The 26,532-nt window shown below is 28.9% G+C and overlaps 1 protein-coding gene across 3 annotated transcripts; it reads left to right on the plus strand.

Annotated features, from left to right (window-relative positions):
- On the plus strand, nucleotides 1–26,532 carry LOC123267638 (probable multidrug resistance-associated protein lethal(2)03659). Of its 3 annotated transcripts, XM_044732367.1 has the most exons (5): nucleotides 9,568–9,814; nucleotides 19,301–19,725; nucleotides 22,288–22,422; nucleotides 22,515–22,719; nucleotides 22,798–26,532. In XM_044732367.1, exons 2-5 carry the CDS (start codon nucleotides 19,541–19,543, stop codon nucleotides 26,440–26,442), a joined length of 4,170 nt encoding a protein of 1,389 aa, XP_044588302.1. In that variant the 5' UTR covers nucleotides 9,568–9,814; nucleotides 19,301–19,540; the 3' UTR covers nucleotides 26,443–26,532. The 3 variants fall into 3 exon arrangements, with proteins under 3 accessions (XP_044588304.1, XP_044588303.1, XP_044588302.1); XM_044732369.1 differs by lacking the exons at nucleotides 9,568–9,814; nucleotides 19,301–19,725; nucleotides 22,288–22,422; nucleotides 22,515–22,719; nucleotides 22,798–26,532 and adding exons at nucleotides 1–369; nucleotides 3,193–3,327; nucleotides 3,403–3,607; nucleotides 3,688–7,472; XM_044732368.1 differs by lacking the exons at nucleotides 9,568–9,814; nucleotides 19,301–19,725 and adding an exon at nucleotides 70–369.

The raw sequence follows: 26,532 nt of genomic DNA on the forward strand, positions 1-26,532 counted from the left end.
AAAGAAAGTATTAGTCTGAAAATTAAAACGTAAATTAGTTTTTAATTTTGATAAGCTGTTCATTCCAAAAATTGGTTGATAAAATCTTTAAGTTTCGATCATTGTTATCATTGTAAAGTGATAAAAAATAAGAAGCTGGTGTATTTAGAACTCAGCTTCATATGACTGTAAATTAAGAATCACAATGGATGCGACTAAAACGACGACTAATCCAAATCCTCGGGAGAAAGCCAATTTTTTATCAGTTTTATTTTGGACGTGGACACTGAAACTTTTCAGAATTGGATACTCAAAAATTTTAGAACCAGAAGATTTATTTGATCCGATAAAAATCGATCGATCGAGTGTTCTTGGTGATAGATTAGAAAAGTAAGTTTTTTATTTATATGTTGATGTATATTATGTTTAATAAACAATTCATATCTTTTATTGAGGGCATCGAATAATTTTTATGACTAAAATTGTTACGCTTAAAAATTTTTTTATTTTTATTGGAAAATAAATTAAGTCTCGAAAAAAATTTTTTTTTTAAATTACATTTATAATTTATTCAAGCTTCTAAGGATGGAATTTTTTTTATAGTATATGATCTAATTTCTTTCAAAATAACACGTACATAACTTTTTTATTTATTTAAAACTAATCGCAAGGTTAATACAAGTTTTCTTTGGAAACAACAAAATACCATTATTTTTCTCGTATCATCAATAGTTCGATCACATTTTATAATTAGGAAACATTATTATTATTCTCAATTATACCATTTTTTAAATTATTATAATCTGACTTCTTTTAGAATAACACATACGTAACTTTTTCATATATTTTTAATTCTAGTGACAAACAATTATATGTTAATTTTACTAATCTCAAGTTCAACATAAGTTTTCTTTAGAAGCAATAAAATAAAATTTTTTTCTATCATACTATTAACAGTTTAATCACATTTTTAGTAGATTTCATAGAAAAATTTTGCTATATTTCGACTCAGCTCGTCAAGTGGATTCAGAAAATGCATATGGTTCAAAAGTTTATATATGTATGTATTTATATATATGTATATATATACGATATAATCGGCATTGTCTCTTTTCTAACTCTCGTAATTCTATAGGGATCTCAATAAAACGTAACATACTTATTCTTAGGACGATTTCTAAAGTTAAGTTCTAAGATGAGCCAAATCTGTCGATTAGTTTAGAAATGAGAGCAATTCAAAAATTTTCAAAAATCGCAAAAATTTTCACTTTTACCGTCTTGTCGTGCAATTACAATTGAACGCGATATCTTATCAAAATTCTACAAATGGCATCTGAAAGCTTATTAAATAAGCTTCAATTTGTGTACCTCATTATCAGTCTAGGCCAAAAATCATCTATACTTTCTCAGACAGATTTAATGAAATTTTACTTTTGTATTCGTTTTGACGCCATTGTTGTTTAATCAAACAGAAATTTATTTTTTTTTTTTTTCGTATGCAACCCTAGTAGTATTTTTATTATTCATCATGAAATCTACTTCCATTTCGGCTGCCGAATGGCCTTTTTTATAATTAGGAAACATTATCATTATCATTAACATATTCAATATATGATTCGAAGATCGGTGTTTTTATTTAAAGAGATAGTTATTATTTCAGCCCAAGTACCCGATCCGATTTGAAGACTATTTAATTTTTATTATTATTTTTTTCACCACAACATTTTCGGTATAAGATCTCATTAATTATCTCTTTAATTATCATTACGACGTTCTAATTAGCAAATTGTCTAACTCCATTTTAGAGAATCTTCCATTTGTACGAAAAAGCAATTGATTCAAAATTTAATATCACTATAAAATATAAAAAACCATTTAATATCATTAATATCTAATAGAGGTATAATATTTTGGTTTGGATCATCTAAATAATTTATAATTGGACTATTGCTGTATCAAAATGTTAAAAAATTACCCTCTAAAAAAATAAGGAGTTAGAAAAATTGCTAATTAGACCGTCGATTAACATTATTATTTTAAATTATATGATTTTTTAAATTATTATAATCTGATTTCTTTCAAAATAACACATACATAACTTTTTCATTTATTTAAATTCTAGTGACTTAAACAATCATGTATTAACTTCAATATTCACAAGGTTTAAGTTAGTTTTCGTTGGAAAAAAAAAATAAATTTTTAACTTCCCACTAAGAAAATTAAAAATTTCCAAAAGTTGTAAACCTCTTATAACTTTTGAACGGCTTGACCGATTTCATCGTGGTTAGTGCCATTTGGGCTTGACCAAACTTAGATTTTGAAAACAATTTGAACCGATTCCAACCAGTAGATTCTAAGAAATTTAAAAAAAAACTACAAAAAAAATTTTTTTTTAAATATGGTTTTTTTGGAATAACTTTTAAACGGCTTTACCGATCAATTCAAAAATCTAATCAGCTCTTAACACCAAAAATCCACGTCGATTGCCGCCAGCCGGGTCGTAATCGGTTGATTCGTTCGTGAGTTATCGTTGTCGAAAAAAAAACCGAAATAAGTCTTTTTTTTTTGGAATTACTTCGAATTTACTTGTTCGATCAATTTGAACTTGTGGGTTTTTCATTAGGCTTAAAAAACTGCGTTGAATGCCGCTAACCACGTTAAAATCGGTTCGCTCATTCAAAAGTTACTGCGATTTGAAAATTCAAAAAATAGTGTTTTATTGAACTTTTATCAGACTTTTGAGCTCGGAGAGCTCAAAATGACACATAAATTATATTTTTTAGCTCGAAAAGCTCAGAAACGTAATAAGTGCAAATTGGAGCGCTTAATTTAAGTATGGAATTAGCGGGAAGTTGCAGCACTGATAGAAGGATTTCTTAGCATTTAAGAAGATTTCTTTGTATTTAAGAAATCATTTCTTAGCATTTAAAAAATATTTCTTTGTATTTAAGAAATATTTTTTAAATACTAAGAAATTATGTTTAAGAAATGATTTCCTAAATACAAAGAAATCTTTTTAAATGATAAAAAATCCTTCTATCAGTGAGGGATGGCCTTTAGGGTCAACCGTTTTCCTATTTTTTTTTTGCTATAATTTATTTATTAAAATTAAAAAAATTCTAAAAATTATCAGATGTCTCTTAATTTCAATGTCATTAATTTTTCTAAAAATAATTTTATATAATACTGATATTTTTTTTATTCAATTTTCAGACAATGGAATTTAGAATTAGACAGAATGAAGAAAACAAAGCGCCCTGCAAACTTTTTAAAAACTATTTTTCGATGTTTTGCCAAAGAATATTTCATCTGTGGGATGATACATGCTTTTAATGAATTTATTCTGCGGTAAGTAATTTCTTTTTTTTTTAATTTTATAATTTGAATTGTTCGAATAATTTAAAATAACAAATATTATTTCAGATTAGGAATGCCATTACTATTAGGAAGATTTTTACGTTATTTTCGAGAAACTGGAGGTGGTTACTACAACGAAGCATTGATGTACGCGGGTGTTATGTGTCTAACGATCGGCTTTCAAGCCGTTGTGTCGAATCAAGCACTTTTTGGAGGATACCATCTTGGAAGTAAAATAAGAATTGCTGTGTGTTCAGTTGTTTATCGTAAGGTAACTAATAACAAAATGTGATTACATGAAAATTTTTATGTTAATTAATAAAATTATTAACAATCTAATTCTGTTTGTAGGCTTTGCGACTAAGCACGACAGCGTTAGGTGAAACCGCACCGGGAAAAATAGTCAATTTGGTTGCAAACGATGTCAATCGATTTGATCTCGTATCAATGTTAATTCACCACATGTGGTCAGCTCCGCTACTTACAATAATAATAGGATGCTTTTTATATGCAGAGGCTGGTTATGCTGGCATACTGGGAATTGGGGCTGTATTTATTGTTGTACCAATCCAATCATATACTGGTAAACTGTCGTCAAAGTTTCGCTTACAGACGGCGATCAAGACCGATGAACGTGTACGTTTAATGGACGAAATAATATCTGGTGTGCAAGTGATCAAAATGTATGCATGGGAAAAACCATTTTGTACAATGATAGCGTTAGCGCGTAAATTAGAACTTAAAGTGGTACAAAAAAATTCATGGATTCGGGGTATTTTTATGACATTTAATTTATTCACAACACGTGTCGCTATTTACTGTACACTTGTTGGTATGTTATTTTTTGGCCAGCAAATAACTGCTGAAAAGGCATTTGTCTTTTCATCGTTGTTTAATATATTAGCGCACACAATGTCTGCGATGTTTGTTCGTGGTGTTGCTGAAATAGCTGAATGTATCGTAGCTGTTCGAAGATTACAATATTTCCTGATGTACGATGAAGTCGAAAATGTCAATCGCACTGTTTATTCTGGGAGATTATCTGTAGATCATGGAGATATTAGTGTCAATAATAAACTATCATCATCAACAAAGTCTGATTTACCGTACATTGATGATGAAAGTAATGATGTGACTTCTGATACTATCAATACGAAATTAATAAGAGATAATGAACCAACTAGTGTTCCACAAGATAAGCATCAAAGTGATAAAAACAAATCATGGGCCGTTAAACTTACAAACGTAACAACAAAGTGGGAACCGAGTAATCCTGATAACACTTTACAAGATATTAACTTTAAATTAGAACGTGGCAAATTGTATGCGATTATTGGAGCAGTAGGTGCGGGTAAAAGTTCACTGTTATCCGCTATACTTGGAGAGTTACCTCTGATGCAAGGAAGTGTGGAATTGAAAGGTGGACTAAGTTACGCAGCTCAAGAAGCCTGGGTTTTTGGTTCAACGGTACGTCAAAATATTATTTTCGGAGAACCGTATGATCGTCAACGATATCAAAGAGTTGTAAAAGCTTGCGCATTATTGAGTGATTTCAAACAATTCCCACAAGGTGATCAGACGATCGTGGGTGAACGTGGGAGTTCATTGTCTGGTGGGCAGAAAGCGCGGATTAATTTAGCACGTGCTGTATACCGTCAAATGTGTATTTATATTTTTGATGATCCATTAAGCGCTGTTGATACGCATGTGGGTAAACACTTATTCGAAGAGTGTCTTCAATATTATTTAGCTGGCAAGACACGTATCCTAGCAACTCATCAATTGCAGTATATTAAAAGTGTTGACGGGATTCTGCTAATGGAACACGGTACAGTGCGATTGTTTGCAAACTACATGGATTTATTAGCTACATGTCCAGATTACTCGACTCTACTGGCATCAGACTCGGCGAGTGAAAATGATAAATCATTGTCATTGTCAGCTGAAAAAATATCAATGCGTCGTCAGTGGTCAAGCACAAGCAATCGCAGCCGAACATCTGATCCATCAGGTGGTGATATCGACCTTGAAGATGACGAGGAGAAAAATGAAGTGATAAATAATATTGAAGGCACGTCTCGCGGTGTCATCAAAGGTTCAATATTCATAAAATATTTCAGATCCGGGGCGAATATGAGTTTTGTCATAATGGTCGGCATTTTATACATACTAACACAAGTAGCGGCTAGTCTTAATGATTATTTTGTACCAATACTTGTTAATGAAGAAGAAAAACGTTATGCCGATCATTTGACCAAAAATGGTAAAAGTATGAACGAATCAAGTGTTAACCAATATGATATTACACCAGCGTTTCCGTATGTATACATTTACACAGGAACAGTTTTGTCGATATTCGTAATTGGAATAACAAGATCATTATTATTTTATACTCTTTGCGTAAAAGCAAGTCAACGATTACATGATTGGTCATTTGAAGCGTTAATTAGAACGAGTATGCGTTTCTTTGACACGAATCCAAGTGGCAGAATATTGAATCGCTTCTCCAAAGACATGGGTGCTATTGATGAGTTATTACCCAAAGCATTGCTTGATGCTGGACAAATAATCTTGATGATGGTTGGTTCATCCGTAATCGTTTGTGCAGTTAATCCAATATTCATCGTGCCACTAGGTATTATTGTATTTATATTCTATTGGATCAGAAAAGTTTATTTAAAAACAAGCAAAAACGTTAAGCGCTTAGAAGGAATTTTAAAGTCTCCAGTATTCACGCATTTAAATACAACACTCAATGGCTTGTCGACAATACGTGCTTACGGTGCTCAAAATATACTTAAAAAAGAATTTGATAACTTCCAAGACTCACACAGTTCGTCGTGGTACATGTTCATTACGACAAGTATGGCCTTCGCTTTTTCATTGGATGTATTTTGTTTTCTTTTTATGACAATCATTACATTCAGTTTTCTATTGATTGATACAGGCACATCAAGTGCTAAAGTTGGTTTGGCAATTACGACAGTTATGTCAATGACCGGTTTGATACAATGGGGAATGCGCCAGAGTGCTGAAGTTACAAACCAATTAATGTCAGTTGAGCGCGTACTTGAGTACACATTATTGCCACCCGAAGATAATGTATTTGATGAAAAACAAATTTTAAAGAAAACAAAGGCCAAAACCTCAAAAAAGAAAGGGATTCTTGTTGAAGAGAAAATTGTAAGTCATTCACCGGAATCATGGCCAACCGAGGGATGTATCAAATTTCATCATGTGTACTTGCGTTATGTAGAAGAAGATCCTCCAGTACTTAAGGGGCTGAATATAGTCATCAAAGCCAAAGAAAAAGTGGGCATTGTCGGTAGAACAGGCGCTGGTAAATCCTCACTTATTTCTGCTTTATTCAGATTAGCTAAAGTTGAAGGTGTCATTGAAATCGATGGAATCGATACGGGTTCTATTTACCTCGAAGATTTGCGTCGAAACATTTCAATTATACCTCAAGATCCGGTATTATTTTCCGGGACACTACGTAAAAATTTGGATCCATTCAATGAGTTTAAGGATGAAGCGCTGTGGTCAGCATTAGAAGAAGTCGAGTTAAAAGATTCATTTGCCATGGTAAATGGATTAGACTCTCGAGTGTTTGATCGTGGTACCAATTTTAGTGCTGGGCAGCGACAATTAGTTTGTCTTGCGCGCGCTATTTTACGAAATAACAAAGTACTTATGCTTGATGAAGCCACGGCAAATGTTGATCCACACACTGATGGTCTCATTCAGCGTACAATACGCACCAAGTTTTCTGAGTGTACTGTACTGACAGTTGCTCATAGACTCAACACTATTATGGACAGTGATAAGGTTTTAGTTATGGACAAAGGACGTATGGTTGAATTCGATCATCCGTATATTCTATTGAAAAATGATCATGGTCACTTTACATCGCTTGTTAAACAAACAGGCCGTGCAATGACTGATCAATTGATGCGTATTGCGAAACAAGCATATGATAATAAACTTAATGGTTAAAATGTACATTAATTATTTTTAAATAGGTACGATTGTTACTGGAATTTATTTAAATGTAATGAAAGTTTTGTATGTATAAATTTAATTCATGAAAGATTTTAGATGCGAAGTTCGGACTGGTTAGCGCCAAAAAAGTTAAGTACTTAATTTAATGTTTAAAAAAAACTAATATGTATTTTTCTACAATAATTTATGGATGAATTGATATAAATTATAAGATTATTTTTATTTAGACTAATTATAAAAAAATTTGATTTTAATATATCTCTTTAATCTTATTTTGTAATTTTGTTTCTGTTAATCTTGGTAATTTTTTAAAATTATTATTCATCAATTTTTGGGCATAAGTAATCAGTAAAATTTTTTATAAAAAAAATAATTTCATTTATTAAACTCAATAATGAAACATGTTACAGCATGAAAAATTTTGATAATTTGAATAAGTAAAAAACCTTCTATTTCTTGCATAAACTTGTAATCTATATTATTGAGAGAATAAGCAAAATTTTGTGGCCAGTGGTATTTATATGATAAAATGGATTTTTATGATTAAATTTGGTATCGTTGGAAAAGTCTTGACCTGGAGTTTTGTGTCTTTCCATGGTTTCATATCATTTTTACCAATAGTCAATTTATGACGATAAGTATTTAGGCTGCATTCGAAAAAGCTCTATCTCTAGATACATAATTAAGAAATGACCTTGTATCTTATGAAATATTGACATTTTTAAAGATATAAGCTCATCCTGATGTTACACTCATCAAGACCTTTCATTTAAGTACCCACATAATTTTTTCATATATTTCATATATTTATATATATTATATATATGTATATATGAAAAATTTATCAAAAATGCATATGGGTACTCAAATGAAAGGTCTCGACGAGTGTAATGTCGGGATGAGCTTATATCTTTAAAAATGTCAACAATTAAGAAATTACCTTGTATCTTGTGAATTATTGACATTTTTTAAGTTATAAGTTCATCCTGATGTTACATTCATCGAGACTTTTCATTTGAGTACCCACATCAATTTTTCATATACTAGAATCCAAATTTGCGCGCGCCTGACTATAGAATTTGCATATATTTTCATGCTTATGATATATCCGACCAATCACGTTACGAATAGTTTGATGTCACATACATTTCATCTCAATTTTATTATGGGATTTATATATATTATATATATGTATATATGAAAAATATATCAAAAATGCATGTGGGTACTCAAATGAAAGTTCTTGATGAGTGTAACATCGAGATGAACTTATATCTTTAAAATATATATTATCTATATGTATATATGAAAAATATATCAAAAATGCATGTGGGTACTCAAATGAAAGCTCTTGATGAGTGTAACATCGGGATGAGCTTATATCTTTAAAAACCTCAATAGTTAAGAAAGTATGGTGCAATTTAACAAAATTCATTACTTAATAAAGCAAAATTTTATTTACTCATAGTTCACAAGTCACATAGCAATTTCTAGCAATTAAACATAGAAAGAAAAAATTATCCTTGATATCATCTTTTAAACTAGAACACAAGTTCAAATATTTCTCTAACAAAAAAAAATAATTTATAATAGCAATTATAATTACAAATCCCCGACAAAGCAACAGAAAATGTGAGTGTCTAGTGTCCTCGGACGATAAAATACGATCTGAAGCAAAGATTGTGAAGAACTCAGCTTATAAAATAAAAAAAACTATTTAATGCTCATGCGTGTACACTTTAGTTACAAAGTACACTCATATTATGTACAGTCAGCGTAAAAACTATTTCGCTTCCGTCTTTGCTAACTGTACATCTCTTATCTTAGTATCTTCACACTTCATCCTCCGAAACTCGCATCGGAAATTTATACAAGTGTTTAGTTTATTTAATTGAAAGTGGATAACACTGTACTGTCTCACAAATAATGTCTGTGATATATATTTTATAGCTTCTATAAATCCGAACCTATGGAAAATCTTAAGAGTGATTAGAAATTACGGGAATCCCCTCCAATCCAATAAAAAAGAAGAGCAATAGCTTCTGTTTCGCTCTTTTTGCTTGCGCGCGCTTTTCTCATTGCGCATTAAGATCTGCGCATTGAAGTTAGTGAAGAGAAGGAGAATCATCTTCTTCTTAAAGTAGGGGAGACGAATTTACAAGGTTTGAATTTAAAAAATGAGTTCTATAGAATATACTTGTAAATTGTAAGCCGGCATTTATGTTACAGCTGTGTTATATTTGATTCAGTACTCGCCGCGGCATTGCTCCGTGTACTCATGCGTAATTTTATTTTATTGTGATTATTATTATCTTTATATTGTTATTTTTAGTTTAATTTCAATTATAAATGAGAATTATTTGGAAACTAAATAATTTTTACTATTTATTACGTAACTGAAGAAATAATCAAATTTTTAATAACAAAAGAAGAAATTTATTTTTGAAAATTGAATTTTATTTCAATTTTTAATAATGTAAGTGTCAAAAATTTAATGTTGAGTAATTTATTTAATTTGTTATTTAATGTTATCTTGAACGATAATTAATTCATAAAATTAGTCATTCGTCTTTTTATTGCATAATATGCAACATTAATACGCGCCGAATTTAAATATATTAATAACAGTATTTACAAATCTTTATTTGGAATTAATCAATTGATCAATTGATCAAACAATCCCAAGCGATTTTTAATCATTAAAATTAATGTTTTTTCTTTTTTTTTTTTTACGGATCTAATTTGAAGACGTCAATGTAAATAAATGCTTGTTTTCGTAAAATTTTTTATCAAAGAATTAAGAAGTGTCTATAGTAATATAAAAATGACGTTATAAAATAACGGTAATTTATGAAAGAAGCAATAAGATATGTAATTATCATTAAGTACTATAATTTAATATAATCGCGTTTCGCAAGTCACTATTTTGTTGACGTGTGATTGTCGAAAGATAGTTGATGATACTCGAATTTACAAAAAAACAAATTGATTATTATTGTACTTATCGATAAAAAATTCTCTTATGTTAAATTTTAATTTATTTTGATCTGATTTACTATTTTATCTATTGTTATCATTAGATTCAATTGAAGAATATCAACTACAAAATATAGTTTATAATTATTGTTTTTATTACTTTAAAAAATGGCTTCTGTTAATTTGTTGTTCTACTTTATGATACAATTTGTCAAGTTGTGGTGATGAAAAGATAAAAAGATATTTCATAAATTTTATTGTTAAAAATGTTTTAGAGTATTAAAAAAATTATTTTCATCAAATTTTAAGAAACTAAAAATAAAATTGGTGTTATTAATAAATATTTTTACACATTTTTTAATTAAAATTTTATTAAATCATATTAAGAATTGTATAAATATATTTTGTTCAGAAAAATTTTTTGCAATTAAAAGTTGTGTTTTTTCAAGAATAAGAAAAAAAATTTTTTTTTATGAATAATATAAGTCTTTATGCATAATATTTTTATTAATCTTTGGTGGTTTTGTTAGTTTTATTTTATTAGCTTTTATTAGTTTTGGCTCTGGCTTTTCCTTTATAATTATTATATTCATCTTTACAATAAGAATAATGATACCATAATGATTCTGTAATAAACTTATTCTTAATTCCCAATATTGGTGTTTTATCATCTTTATCATGTAAAAATCGGATTAATTTATTTTGAATATTCATTAGCACTCTCGTTATATTTTAGTAAGAAAATTTTGACACTTGTAGACAGAAAAAAAAAATTAACTTGAATTAAGAAAATAATTTTGAACAAATTTATTATCTTAATTTAAGTTGAAAAATTGGTAATTATTTACAATAATTTAATTGTTCGTTTTTTGATGTACTTAAAAAAAAAATATATATCAAAAAAAGATAAAATAGAAATTTTATCAAAAAACATGAGCCAAAATTTTTTTCGACTTTTAAAAGCAAAAAAGCTATCAAAATCTTTATTTTTTCCTTTCACGACATTTTTTATCATAAATGCTCTGAACAAACAAGCAGAATCAAAAAAAAATTTGAAAATGTTAATTTTTTACTTAGATATGACCCAAAATGGAATTGACCCCACTTGTATATATATATATATATATATATATATATATATATATATATACATATATATATATATATATATATATTTATTTTTCAATGCATGCTCTTAGAGCATTTGCATTTTCCTTACAATATTTTACATGGTTTTAATACACTTTGTGTTAACACACATGTTACTGATACATTAATTTTCTTACAGCCTACTATACATTATATTTTAATCTTTAGTCTTAAATCATAATGACCAGATATATACTCATACACACATTTCTCCCCTCACTTTAACAGTTTCTCTCTCTCCATTTACTCTCTACTTTCCTAATATACTCACAAACCTCTTTAATCACTGGTCTTCTCAACATTCCTATTACTGGCCAACGCAACTCATTTTCTAGTTTTTCCCCTTTCCAATTTGATATGTACTCTGCAACCCGCTGCTTCTGTAGCTTCATTATTTCATTGCAGCTGAATATATCCTCTAGATTCTCTGTGGCTCCTCCACATAACCTGCAGCTCCAGTCTTTGAAGCCTTTCCTCGCTCTACCTACGTTTTCACACCTGAGTCTGGCCCAGGTCTCTTTGTCTTCTTTACTCTCAGCTTCTTCATTTAAATATTTCCCTCCTCTTGGGCCTGGGAGTATTTCTTTGTATAGCGGGTTGATGTTCATCACAGGTAATTTTAAGGTAACATTTTCATTTTTAATTTTAACGAAACTCATTTCTAATTTTTACTTTGAAATTCTTTTATTACTTTCTCATTTCGGTATAAACAAAACTTCAGACTACCAGTCACCAATGAGCCAACCCGGCTTCCGTACAAATCTGATTGACCCCACTTATAAATAATTACCGAAAAATTCTTAAGCTAAAAAATTTTTTTTGGTTTAAATAAATTTTACTTGATTCAAAAATTTTTTTAGTGAAGTTTTAGCTTCATTCAAAAAAATTTTTTTAAGGAATTAGATAAAAGATTTTTTTTTGTTCAGCATTTATATCAATTTTTGATTTTATTCAAAAATTTCAAATTTTAATAAAAAAATTTTTATTGACTTATTTTTTCATCTTATAAAAATTTATGTCTTATTTTTAACTACCTTTACAATATCAATAAATCTGAAGAGTCAAAAACTTAAGAATTAATCCAGAGATTATCAGATAAAATTGCAATCTTAAACATAACACTCAAAAACTACGCGATTGCTATTATTAATCTAAAACTTTTTAGATCTCTATTAAATAAATCAATTATCAGATCAATCAAAATAAATTAATTAACTCATGTTATCTTTAAGGTTTCGATTTCATTTCATTGATATGAACATACTTGCATTTATTCCAAATATTATCGCATAGTATGCATTTATAGAGCAACTGATATGAAATAACATACTTTTATTTTTGTAAGTGCAGCAAATAAAATAAAATTATATAAGTTGTTTAAATTATTTACGCGAAGAGAATTAAATTATATCATCTAAAATAGCAGTAAAATTTTCCAGTATTGAATTCATTTATTTTACAATTTTGTTATTAGAATTAATAATTATTTAATATAAGTTTTAATAAACAAGTATAAGAATTTTTTAATTTAAATTTTAGGAGTGATTACTATCGAGGATCATGGTTTCTTTTGTAAAATTTTAATTAACTTAAAGTAGTTGTCGTGGTTAAGGCATACCGTCAGAAAATTCTAAATTTTTGTATACTTATTAAAGACATGATGATACAATTACCCTAAAAATTTGAAATCGATTGACCACTTATAACCCGAGATGACGTCAATTAAAAATTGGATATTTAAAATTGATTGCATACGCTCTCTGCAGTGCGTTCTGTACCAGTTTCTTAGTTATAAAAAAAAAATAAACCGTCAGAAACTTTAAAAAAACTGATAGTTTTTTATGTATTTGTTGTGAGTTTAAAAAAAAATTTTTGACCGTCTAATTATTTATAAATAACGGATTAAAGTTCAACAATTTATGAAAAAGTATATATCTACGGAGTCGGACAGAAACAATTGTATGGGTTACGTCTCCACGGGTACAGTCTTGCGTAAAAATGATGGATTAATTAGCTACAAACTCATATACTTTTGCGGCGCGTATAATCTCTAATTTTTTGACAATATTGTACCATGACAACTACCTTAAATGATAATTATCATATTTTTTAAGGTAACTGTTATAATCTCTCAATTATTCATATTATAAAGTTGATAGTAAAATTAAAAATTGTAGATTTTTTATTTGATGAGTTAATTTTGATAAACAATGTTAATATTACGTAATGGCGTTTATAATATTAATGAAGTTTTAAATATTTTCGGAAATAAAATTTATCAGATTTCATTTATACCGTGAATTTTTAATTTTAATGTAAAGCTGTAAGATACTTCAAATTGATTTTTGGAAGTGAGACTGAAAACACTTACACATCCCAATTTCTTAAAATTAAAAATTTTTTGTATTTTGTGAAAATTCACTAAAAAAAATTAAAATAAAATTTTTAACTTCTCCTAATAAAAATTGAAAATTTCAGAAAATTTGGCTGCGAAAGTATTTTCAGTTTAATTTTCAAACTTTAGGAGGTTCTTAGACGCTATTTTGACTATTTTTTCATATACGCCCTTTTGGCTTTAAAAATTTATTAAATGAATGAATACTAATAAAATCTATTAAATAAATAAAAGCGTGGGGTACTTTTTAAGATATAATCGAAATGGTAATTCTTCTACTCATATCTGTCAATAAAATATTCATAACTATTGACACCATGCACCCCACGCTATTTTTACAATAAAATACATTTTTTTCTTATTTACACTAGGATAAAAGACCCCATTAGTGGCGGGGACCCCATTACTGACACTTTCTTTGATTTTGATACTTATTCAATTAATGAAGTCATTAATTTCAATAATGAATATATTATTTCTAATTTTTAAGACCTGTAGATCCAAAAAATTTTTAATTTTTATTCCAAGTAGAACATTTTTTCATTGAAAGAAAAAGTGCCACTAATGTGAAGTTAAAGGTGCCATTAATGGGGTCTTTTACCTTATTATTAATTTATATTTATTAAAAATTTTGACACTATTCTTAATTCAAATTTATTTTCTATTGTTTAGTTTGGTTTTCTATATAAAGCGTGTTTTTTAGTTTTTTTAAACTATTGTTTATTACTTTTATACATTTCCTAGTTTATTGGAAAAAAAAAATTTTTTTTTACACGCTTTTTTTGTTCTGCAAAGCCAAAAGGGCGTATATTTTGAGATACGCCCTTTTGGTTTTACACAGTAAAAAATTTTGCGTCATTGCGTCAAAAAATTTTGTGTTAAAATTTTTTATGTTAAATATTTAACACTTTTTTGTGCTGATTTAACATAATAAATGTTAAATTTACGCATAAAAGTGTTAAATATTTAATACAAAAATTTTTAACACTAAGTTTTTTGACGTAATGACGCAAAATTTTTTGCTGTGTAGTATAACGCGACGTAATTTTTAAAAAATCTGTAAAAATTACAATTTGAAACTGTAATTTTTCCAGTTTTTTTTTTTATGAAGCACCATGTTACATTATATAATGTAAATTTTTCGTGTACCTATAAAACTAAATTAAAAAAAACACTGCAATAACTAGATGATAGAATATTTTCTTTCTTTTTAAAGCATAAAATTTTAAGAATGTTAGTTAAAATTTTTTTTCTATAGTTATCCAACCAATCCTTTATATAAATCTAAAAAAAAAATTCACATCTCATTCACATTTCCGTAAAAAACGAGTTTCATAATTTTAAGTAGTTAAGTAGTATCTTTGTTATTATCAATTGACCTGCGACAATTATATGAGGCCGCCCAGTGTTTATATATTTATTTCAAGAATTATATATCATGACATGTACATTCAAACACTTCATATTATGGTAGTACTACAATTTCTGAGTGCGCTCTATCTTTTAAAACACAACTCAACATTTAATATAATAAAAATCTTACAACAGACAATGTGATAATAATACATGAGATAGCACATTGCAGCTTTTTTTCTAGCGACATAGTCATCGGTTGGTCGGCACTCTATTGTCTTTATCGTAAACAAACGCATGTATAAATATACAAATTACACAGTTTGATAAAATGAAAATAAAAATATAATTATTCATTGTTTGAGAAATTACGACATTAGATCTATTCTTTGTGCACTATCTTAATTTCCCTCTTATTAATTATAAAATCACTCGGAACTTTAGAGTTTATTCATTATGAAATTTTAATCATTAATTAAATAATTATCGGAATATAAGAATAAATTAAACGGAGTTGTAATTATTATTTAATTGAGAACTGTGATTAAATCGTAGAAAAATATTTTTTTTTCTCTTTTTCTGCTGAGTATATTTATAGACACATTACAGTTGATCAAAGCAAATTAATTAATAACACCTTGAACATGACTTGACATTTCATTTTATCTGTAAAATACAATTGTAAACTTGCAATATCACTTTAATTATCTATGATAAATATGAGATAATTGGATCACACGTCATATATCAATCAATAATAAGCTACTAGGCTTATTTCATTATTTTAATTATTTTATGGGCATTGTTGAATATCCTCAACGTTGAGTTTTATATTTATTAAATATTTTTATTACATTTGTTTTTATTTTAAACAATTGTTTGATTTTTATTCAACCATCGAATCCATTTCTAAGCACAATTGTAATTCTTCTTAGATTTCTGATAATATTTATACACTTATATTTGTAATTAAAAACGGTATATTCACTATAGTAGGTAATTTTATTCAATTACATAATTTTAGGAAATATTTGTCTTGTTTAACAGAAATATTTTTGAACAAATTGAATGTACTGTTTGAATTTCATGCTAGAATAAAAAATATTTTCACGTGTTTTAGAAAGAAGAAATAGATATTTTTATGAAAAAATTCTTTAAATTAATTCCATGTTATTTAGATATGATAATATTGCTAGAAATAAGAGAAAAAAATAATTTATATCAAATCAACATAAAAATGTCTTAAAATAAATTAATTTTTAGAAAAATTAATTTCTTCTTTGATTTTTCAAGTATTTTATAAATATTACATAATTCATTAATTCAAGATAAAATAATTGTTTTTTATTATTTAATTCAATGATTCCGTTCCAACGGGCATCAATCACACTCTATATAAATTAAGTAACTTCAATTAATGTATAATATAACTCGTAAAAATGATATTATTAGAATTCTTGAATTTATTGCGTCAGAGTAATGATTAATATCTTTTTGAAAAGAATTAACACTGTGTAAGAAAAAATTAATTTTTTGAAAATTTTATTTCTTAGCTGAAGAAATCAAAATTTTTCTTACTGTAACTTTCTTGTAAAAAAAATTTTTTTTTGATTTAGAAAAAAAGAGTTTTGAATTGACAACAAGTGAATTTTCATCTAAAATTGGTTTTTTCCCAAGTCTAAAAACATTTTTTTTTAATAAGAAAGTTACTGTCAGAAAAATTGTTATTCCTCCAGTTAATTGATAAAATTTTTGAAAATTTTTAAAAAATTAATTTCTTATTACAACATTGCTAATTTTTTTCAAAATAAATTTTTTTTAGTGTACAATAATGCTTCATTATCACCACTAATTAAACTGTTCCTGATTAAAAAATTTAATTTGAAAAGACTAAAAATAATTTGAAACAATTCAAAATAATTTGAGTTGACTAATATATAGATGTACACTTTGCATGGATTTAATTATTTCAAACTAGATTTCTCAATCAAATTTATAAAAATTAAATATTTTTTGAAATGGTTTAAGCTAACATAAAACATAAATTAAGCTAAACATAAGTATAGAATTTTAATGATATACGTATCCATTAGTATGGAAGATCAACAGTGAGTTAGGAAAATATCATAAAAAATATTGTTATTTTATAAAAATATTGTTTATTTATATTGAATCTTATTTTCTCATAAAAATGTTGTGATTTCTTCTGTGCAATGTAAAGTTACTTTACTTTATATAAAATGTATTTTAACCATTCGGCATTCGTCTTGGTATTGAAATTACACGGAAAAAAGACTGCAAAATTTACAGAAGATAATCTGTAAAATTTACAGAAAAAGTATGTAATTATTACAGGTGAAAATGATATGAAAACTACTAATTTTTTTTTTTTTAAATTTACAGATAATTTCTGAGAAATCTACAAGAGTATTATGTTATCTTTGCAGAGTAACTTCTTGAATGAAAATTAAGTTTGATTGTCATTAAAAAATGTTAATAATAATCTGTTAATAGTAAATTACAAATTTTTATTGTGTGTGCATAAATAATTTTTTTTATTGATTATAAAAAAATAATTTGTCTAGAAGAACTCTGTAAAGAATCAGAAAAATTAAAATTTTTGAAAAAATTCAAAGAAGTGATATAAATAAATTTGCAATAATTCTGAGTCGAGTAATACTTTTTAATTCATTACGATAAATTTTCAGTAATAATTACAGAAAAAGTTATATTATAATTACAAACTCAATATCTTAAATTTACAGGTTTATAATAACAGAATTCACTACGTAAAAATAACATATTTTCTGTAAATTTTACATAAGTCGACTTATAGATAGAATTTTATAAATTTTACAACGTATTTTTTTCTATGTAAATTTCCTCCGACCCGCATTTTCTTCTCAGATAAAAATCACCTGCTTTCCACATTCTTTCTTGTTATATATTTTTTAGAATTTATTTTACTCTGATAAAATCTATTTCTATACCTGAAAAGTCTTTTTTAATGACTCCACCCTCTAACAGTTTGATGTCCCTGACTATTCCTTAAATTTGAATATAGTTTCACCTTAGTAACATGTGTTACTAATTTAATGCCGTAAGATAGACGGCGGAGTTCCTAGGGTCCACCTTTACAAGCATGGTATGTGAGTGTATTCCGTACATGCTTGTAAATTAAATATATATTATAATATAAAAATAATAAAAATAATAATAATAATAATAATAATTTATTGGAACATGCCGTTTGCAACAACTCGGCGGATAGATCACAACAAACCTGATATTGTGCTCTTCGACAAGGCTACTCGTGACATTTATGTCATTGAGTTCTCGGCCCCGGCTGAATACAACATCTCAGCCAAAGAAGAGCACAAAAGACAAATATATCAGGATCTCCTGTTTGAAATTGGCAAACTTTACCCAGGTTACCGTGTCAAGCTCGTCGTCCTGATTGTTGGCGTCCTCGGAGGGATGAAACAGTCTTTTGTATCCTCACTTGCCAGAGTTCCAGCTTGCTCATCAAAAGCTGAATTCTTGGCGGTCAGGATGCAGAAGGCTGTCATACTAGGTTCCCTCCGTCTACTTAGGAAAATGACTTTGGCCTGCTGTGATCACTAACCGCCTTGTTGTGCGGAGTGGTCCAGCAGTAATGGATGGAGCTCAGGCTGGGCCCTCGGAGAATCGGACTCCGGGGACAACCCCCCTGAGCATTTAATAACATTTAATAACATAATAATAATAATAATAATAATAATAATATTATTATTATTATTATTATTATTATTATTATTATATTATAATATTATATGATATTATATGATGTTATATGATATTATATGATGTTATATGATATTTTATATTATAATGTGTATATATATGTATAATATAAATACTATATAGCATAAATATAATATAAATAAATATAATTTTAACATTCTAACGAAAGTTAGTACGTTTTTGAAGCATTCTATTGTAGGGTGCAGAGTTCAAAACACGTGTTCAAAAATATAAAAAAAATATTGGATTTTATTTCTTTAAAACTGTTTTATATTAATATTAATATAAAAATTTTGTTAATTGCAGATGTTTAATTTTTTTGACCTCCGGCCTATTAATATTGTCAAAAAACGCAAAGAAGAAAACTTAGAATTTTGTGATGGTTGGATGATAAGGAACCACGTGAGAAATACAGTAGTGTAAAAAGTAAATGTAAATTAGTTTCAATTTTTGATAAAGTATTATTGTACATTCCGGAAAGCCATTGACAAATATATCAATGAGATTTGTTCATCAATTGAGTAAATTGGTACGTAGAGAATCACAATGGATGCCACCAAAGCGACGACTAATCCAAATCCTCGGGAGAAAGCCAATTTTTTATCAGTCTTATTTTGGACATGGACACTGAAACTTTTTAGAACTGGATATTCAAAAATTTTAGAACCAGAGGATTTATTTGATCCGCTAAAAATCGATCGATCGAGTGTTCTTGGTGATCGATTAGAAAAGTAAGTTTTTTATTTAATTATATTCCTTCGTGGAAATATTTCTCTGTTAAAAAAGAAAAAAAATTTTAATAAATGTGAATACAAAATCTAAAATTTTTATTTTCTCTGAAAAAGTTTTATTAAATCTGTAGAACTTTTGCTTTGATATAAAAAGTCGGAGTGTTCTCTAGAAGACTTAATTTAATTTTTCAAAAAAAATTTGAACAACTTTTTTGACAGTCACACAAATTTGCTACAAAAGTTAATACTTTACCTTAATAGGTAAAGTACCCAGTAGTTGAACAGGTTTCAAAGTAAAACGTATTTGACCCTACTTTTCATATATGAAGATGTAATTATTAGTTCAAATTAGTGATTTTCATGACAATATAAACAATTTTGAATTGATTTGATCGCAAAATGACGCAGATAATTAAATATTTACATTTTGACAACGTTTTTAAGATAAACTATGAAAGGAGTAGTAGTTGATCAATCAATTCTGACAAGCCGCAGTAGTTGAACTAATAAAATATACATATATTTGCCATATGGCAATAGGCACAGCAAAATTTTTAACGTTTTATTGAAATATCAAAAGAATTATAACATATTATTGATTAATGTTAAAAATAATACTATAAATATTTAATATGTTCATTTAAAAATGAGAAATATTTGTATTTAATTTTTTAATTACATTTTTTATGAATGACAAAGCAAATTTTCAATTATAAATCAAAAAAACTCAATTCAAAACGTTCAATAATTTTTAACTACACTAATTTTTAGCTATAAAAATTATTTAATTTGCAGTAATTAATATAAATTACAATGCTGATCACTAATCTTAAAACCTATTAGAGATTAGAGTGCTGTTAAAATTATACCCATGTAAAAAAAAGTTTCCTGAAAAGTTCCGGAATAGTTCCTGGTCCGGAACGTTCCTATGATAAGACAATCCGGAACATCCCCGGAATACTTTTGCAATGTTCTCGAAATAGTTCTGGAACATTCATGGAACACTTCCGGAACATTTCCGGAAAATCTCCGACAGACTTATAAAACATCGCTGGAATACTTCCCGAATAAATTGGGAATACTTACGGAACATAATCCAAACGTTTACCGGAAATGTTCCAGAAGCATTCGAGGATTTTTCCAGGGATATTTTAAACATATCCCCGATGTATTCCCAATATATTTTGTAACTATTCCCGATTTGTTCCGAAAGTATTTCGGGAATATTCCAGGAGTGTACTGGAGATGTTCCGGAAGTATTCCCAATTTATTCTGGAAGTATTCCAGCGATATTCTATAAATCAGCCGGAGATTTTCCGGAAATGTTCCGGAAGTGTTCCACGGATGTTCCAGAACTATTTCGAGAACATTGCAGAAGTATTCCGGGGATGTTCCGGATTGTCTCATCATAGGAACGTTCCGGACCAGGAACTTTTCCGGAACTTTTCAGGAAACTTTTTTTTTACACGGGTACGGCCCCAGCTTGTTCAAGTTCTGAGTACCGCTTTGAAAATTTGGAGGTATAGTTAGACGCTAAAATTTAATATAAAAATTATAGTTTATGTCTTTGCAAAAAATATTTATTATTTAGAAAAGACTATTTCATTGGGTGGTATAATTTTTTTTACTTAAAATAATGATATACCGTTTTTTTACTGATTATTCGGTTTACGATTTAGTACCTTTTTCATGAAAAAAATTGCATCTATCGGCTATTCTCGATATGTCAACTTTTAAGTTAACAAAAATATAATTGTTTTGATTTATAATTGAAAAAGCTTACAGAAATCAATTACTGTATCATTGAATAATTATAACATGTATTCATAATAAATATACGGATTTTGTATTACAACAATTCGAAAAGTCTGTTTAAGTACCGGTCCCATTTTTATAAGTGTTCAAGTACTGTGTACTTTACCTTAATTATAACTCTTTTTGTAGCTGCACTAATTCTTCTTTTCAGGAAAAATAAAAATTTCAGATTTTTTATTTATATTTTCTAAAAATTTTTTTTTTTTCTGGCAGAAAAATATTTCCGCAAGGGTTGTATTTAATAAACAGTTTAAAGTGTCTATTGAGTTTATCAAATAACTTTTCTATAGTTATTTTTACATTGATATTATATTATACTATATTATATGAAACAAAACCATAGCTACTCATCTATATATTTTTATATAATTGATATTTTGTTAAATTGAATAAAACGTAGCTTAAATCACTTTTGAAGTCATAAGTAACATTTTTAAAAAAAATTTCATGAAATTCTTTCAAATATCCTTAAAGTTAAATGAGTAAAAGTAAATATACAATTAATTTTTTGTATTTGCACATATTTACTTTGAGTAAGTAAATAAAGAATAGACAAGATTAATTTTTTCAATATCACACTTGTAGAATTACAATTAGGAAAAATAAAAATTTTTAAGATTGAAATTTTAAAAAATAAGTTTCATTTTTCAAATTTATAAAATTGAAAATTAAATTTTTGATTGCTTTCACAAAATATTTAACAATTGTTTTACAAGCAAATAATAAATTTTTTATTGAATTTTTTAGGCAATGGAATTTAGAATTAGAAAACACCAAGAAATTGAAACGCCGTCCAAACTTTTTGAAAACTATTTTTCGATGTTTTGCATGGGAATATTTAATGTTTGGAATATTACATACCTTCAATGAATTTATTCTCCGGTAAGTTACTGCTTTCAATCTTATAAAGCAATAATGTGAAAAGTGATGGCTTATTATTGCAAATTTACAAAACATTTCATGATATGTTTCAGATTAGGAACACCATTACTTTTAGGAAAGCTCTTAAGACATTTCCGAGGAACTGGGGACAGTTATTATAATGATGCATTAATGTACGCTGGTGGAATTTGTTTAGCAACAGGAATTAATGCAATTACATTAAATCAATCAATTTTCGGAGCATTTCATCTTGGTGGTAAAATACGTATTGCCGTGTGTTCAGTTGTTTATCGCAAGGTAACTAATAACGATAATTTAAGACAGAAATTTACTTCAATAGAAATAAAATAATTAATAATGTTATTTCGTTTTTAGGCTTTGCGATTAAGTACGACAGCGTTAGGTGAAACCGCACCGGGAAAAATAGTCAATTTGGTAGCAAACGATGTCAATCGATTTGATCTTGTATCAATCTTTCTTCACCACATGTGGTCAGCACCGTTAACGACGATAATAATAGGATACTTTTTATATACAGAGGCTGGTTATGCTGGCATACTGGGAATTGGAGCTGTATTTATTGTTGTACCAATTCAATCATATACTGGTAAACTGTCGTCAAAGTTTCGCTTACAAACGGCGATCAAGACCGATGAACGTGTACGTTTAATGGACGAAATAATATCTGGTGTGCAAGTGATCAAAATGTATGCATGGGAAAAACCATTTTGTACAATGATAGCGTTAGCGCGTAAATTAGAACTTAAAGTGGTACAAAAAAATTCATGGATTCGGGGTATTTTTATGACATTTAATTTATTCACAACACGTGTCGCTATTTACTGTACACTTGTTGGTATGCTATTTTTTGGCCAGCAAATAACTGCCGAAAAAGCATTTGTCTTTTCATCGTTGTTTAATATATTAGCGCACACAATGTCTGCGATGTTTGTTCGTGGTATTGCTGAAATAGCTGAATGCATCGTAGCTGTTCGAAGATTACAATATTTCCTGATGTACGACGAAGTCGAAAATATCAATCGCACTGTTTATTCTGGGAGATTATCTGTAGATCATGGAAATATTAGTGTCAATAATAAACTATCATCATCAACAAAGTCTGATTTACCATACATTGATGATGAAAGTAATGACGTGACTTCTGATACTATCAATACGAAATTAATAAGAGATAATGAACCAACTAGTGTTCCACAAAATAAGCATCAAAGTGATAAAAACAAATCATGGGCCGTTAAACTTACAAACGTAACAACAAAGTGGGAACCGAGTAATCCTGAAAATACTTTACAAGATATTAACTTTAAATTAGAACGTGGCAAATTGTATGTGATTATTGGAGCAGTAGGTGCGGGTAAAAGTTCACTGTTATCTGCTATACTTGGAGAATTACCTCTGATGCAGGGCAGTGTGGAATTGAAAGGTGGACTAAGTTATGCAGCTCAAGAAGCCTGGGTTTTTGGTTCAACGGTACGTCAAAATATTATTTTCGGAGAACCGTATGATCGTCAACGATATCAAAGAGTTGTAAAAGCTTGCGCATTATTGAGTGATTTCAAACAATTTCCACAAGGTGATCAGACGATCGTGGGTGAACGTGGAAGTTCATTGTCTGGTGGGCAAAAAGCGCGGATTAATTTAGCACGTGCTGTATACCGTCAAGTCGATATTTATATTTTTGATGATCCATTAAGCGCTGTTGATACACATGTGGGTAAACACCTTTTCGAAGAGTGCATTCAATATTATTTAGCTGGCAAGACACGTATCCTAGCAACTCATCAATTACAATATATCAAAAGTGTTGACGGGATTCTGCTAATGGAACACGGCACAGTGCGATTGTTTGCAAACTACATGGATTTATTAGCTACATGTCCAGATTACTCGACTCTACTGGCATCTGACTCGACGAGTGAAAATGATGATTTATTGTCACTGTCAGCTGAAAAAATATCAATACGTCGTCAATGGTCAAGCACAAGCAATCGCAGCCGAACACCTGATCAATCCGGTGGTGATACAGACGTTGAAGATGACGAGGAGGAAAATGAAGTGATAAATAATATTGAAGGCACATCTCGCGGTGTCATCAAAGGTTCAATATTCATGAAATATTTTAGATCCGGGGTGAACATTTGCTTTGTCATTATGGTCGGCATATTATTCTTACTAACACAAGGAGCAGCAAGTCTTAATGATTATTTTGTTCAGATACTCGTAAATGAAGAAGAAACACGTTACGTGGAGCATTTGACTAAAAGTAGTAACAATACAGACGAACCAGCTGTTAACCAATCTGATATTACCCCAGCTTTTCCGTATGTATACGCTTACACAGGAATTGTATTGTCAGTTTTCGTAATCGGAATTACAAGATCACTATCATTTTATGCTCTTTGCGTAAAAGCAAGTCAACGATTACATGATTGGTCATTTGAAGCTTTAATTAGAACGAGTATGCGTTTCTTTGACACGAATCCAAGTGGCAGAATATTGAATCGCTTCTCCAAAGACATGGGTGCTATTGATGAGTTATTACCAAAAGCATTGCTTGATGCTGGACAAATAATAATGATGATGGTTGGTTCTTTAGTAATTGTTTGTGTCGTCAATCCAATATTCATCGTACCGCTAGTTATCATTGCATTTATATTTTATTGGATCAGAAAAGTGTATTTGAAAACAAGTAAAAATGTTAAGCGTTTAGAAGGTATGATGAGATCACCAGTGTTCACGCATTTAAATACAACACTCAATGGTTTGTCGACAATACGTGCTTACGGTGCTCAAAATATACTTAAAAAAGAATTTGACAACTTCCAAGACTCTCACAGTTCTTCGTGGTACATGTTTATCTCAACAAGTACGGCTTTCGGTTTTTCGTTGGACTTATTTTGTTTCCTTTTTACAGCGATTGTAACATTTAGTTTTGTATTAATAGATATGGGTATATCGGGTGCTGAAGTTGGTTTGGCAATTACAACTGTTATGTCAATGACTGGAATGATACAGTGGGGAATGCGTCAGGGTGCTGAAGTTACAAACCAATTAATGTCAGTTGAGCGCGTACTTGAGTACACATTATTGCCACCTGAAGATAATGTATTTGACGAAAAACAAATGTTAAAGAAGACTAAGGCCAAAACCTCAAAAAAGAAAGGGATTCTCGTTGAAGAGAAAATTGTAAGTCATTCACCGGAATCATGGCCAACCGAGGGATGTATCAAATTTCATCATGTGTACTTGCGTTATGTAGAAGAAGATCCTCCAGTACTTAAGGGGCTGAATATAGTTATCAAAGCCAAAGAAAAAGTGGGCATTGTCGGTAGAACAGGCGCTGGTAAATCCTCACTTATTTCTGCTTTATTCAGATTAGCTAAAGTTGAAGGTGTCATTGAAATCGATGGAATCGATACGGGTTCTATTTACCTCGAAGATTTGCGTCGAAACATTTCAATTATACCTCAAGATCCGGTATTATTTTCCGGGACACTACGTAAAAATTTGGATCCATTCAATGAGTTTAAGGATGAAGCGCTGTGGTCAGCATTAGAAGAAGTCGAGTTAAAAGATTCATTTGCCATGGTAAATGGATTAGACTCTCGAGTGTTTGATCGTGGTACCAATTTTAGTGCTGGGCAGCGACAATTAGTTTGTCTTGCGCGCGCTATTTTACGAAATAACAAAGTACTTATGCTTGATGAAGCCACGGCAAATGTTGATCCACACACTGATGGTCTCATTCAGCGTACAATACGCACCAAGTTTTCTGAGTGTACTGTACTGACAGTTGCTCATAGACTCAACACTATTATGGACAGTGATAAGGTTTTAGTTATGGACAAAGGACGTATGGTTGAATTCGATCATCCGTATATTCTATTGAAAAATGATCATGGTCACTTTACATCGCTTGTTAAACAAACAGGCCGTGCAATGACTGTTCAATTGATGCGTATTTCGAAACAAGCATATGATGACAAACTTAATGGTTAAAATGTACATTAATGAAAGTTTTGTATGTATAAATTTAATTCCTAAAAAATTGTAGAAACGAAGTTCGGAGTAATTAGCGCTAAAAAAAGT

Source organism: Cotesia glomerata, linkage group LG6 (assembly GCF_020080835.1).
Source record: "Cotesia glomerata isolate CgM1 linkage group LG6, MPM_Cglom_v2.3, whole genome shotgun sequence".
Taxonomy (NCBI): domain Eukaryota; kingdom Metazoa; phylum Arthropoda; class Insecta; order Hymenoptera; family Braconidae; genus Cotesia; species Cotesia glomerata.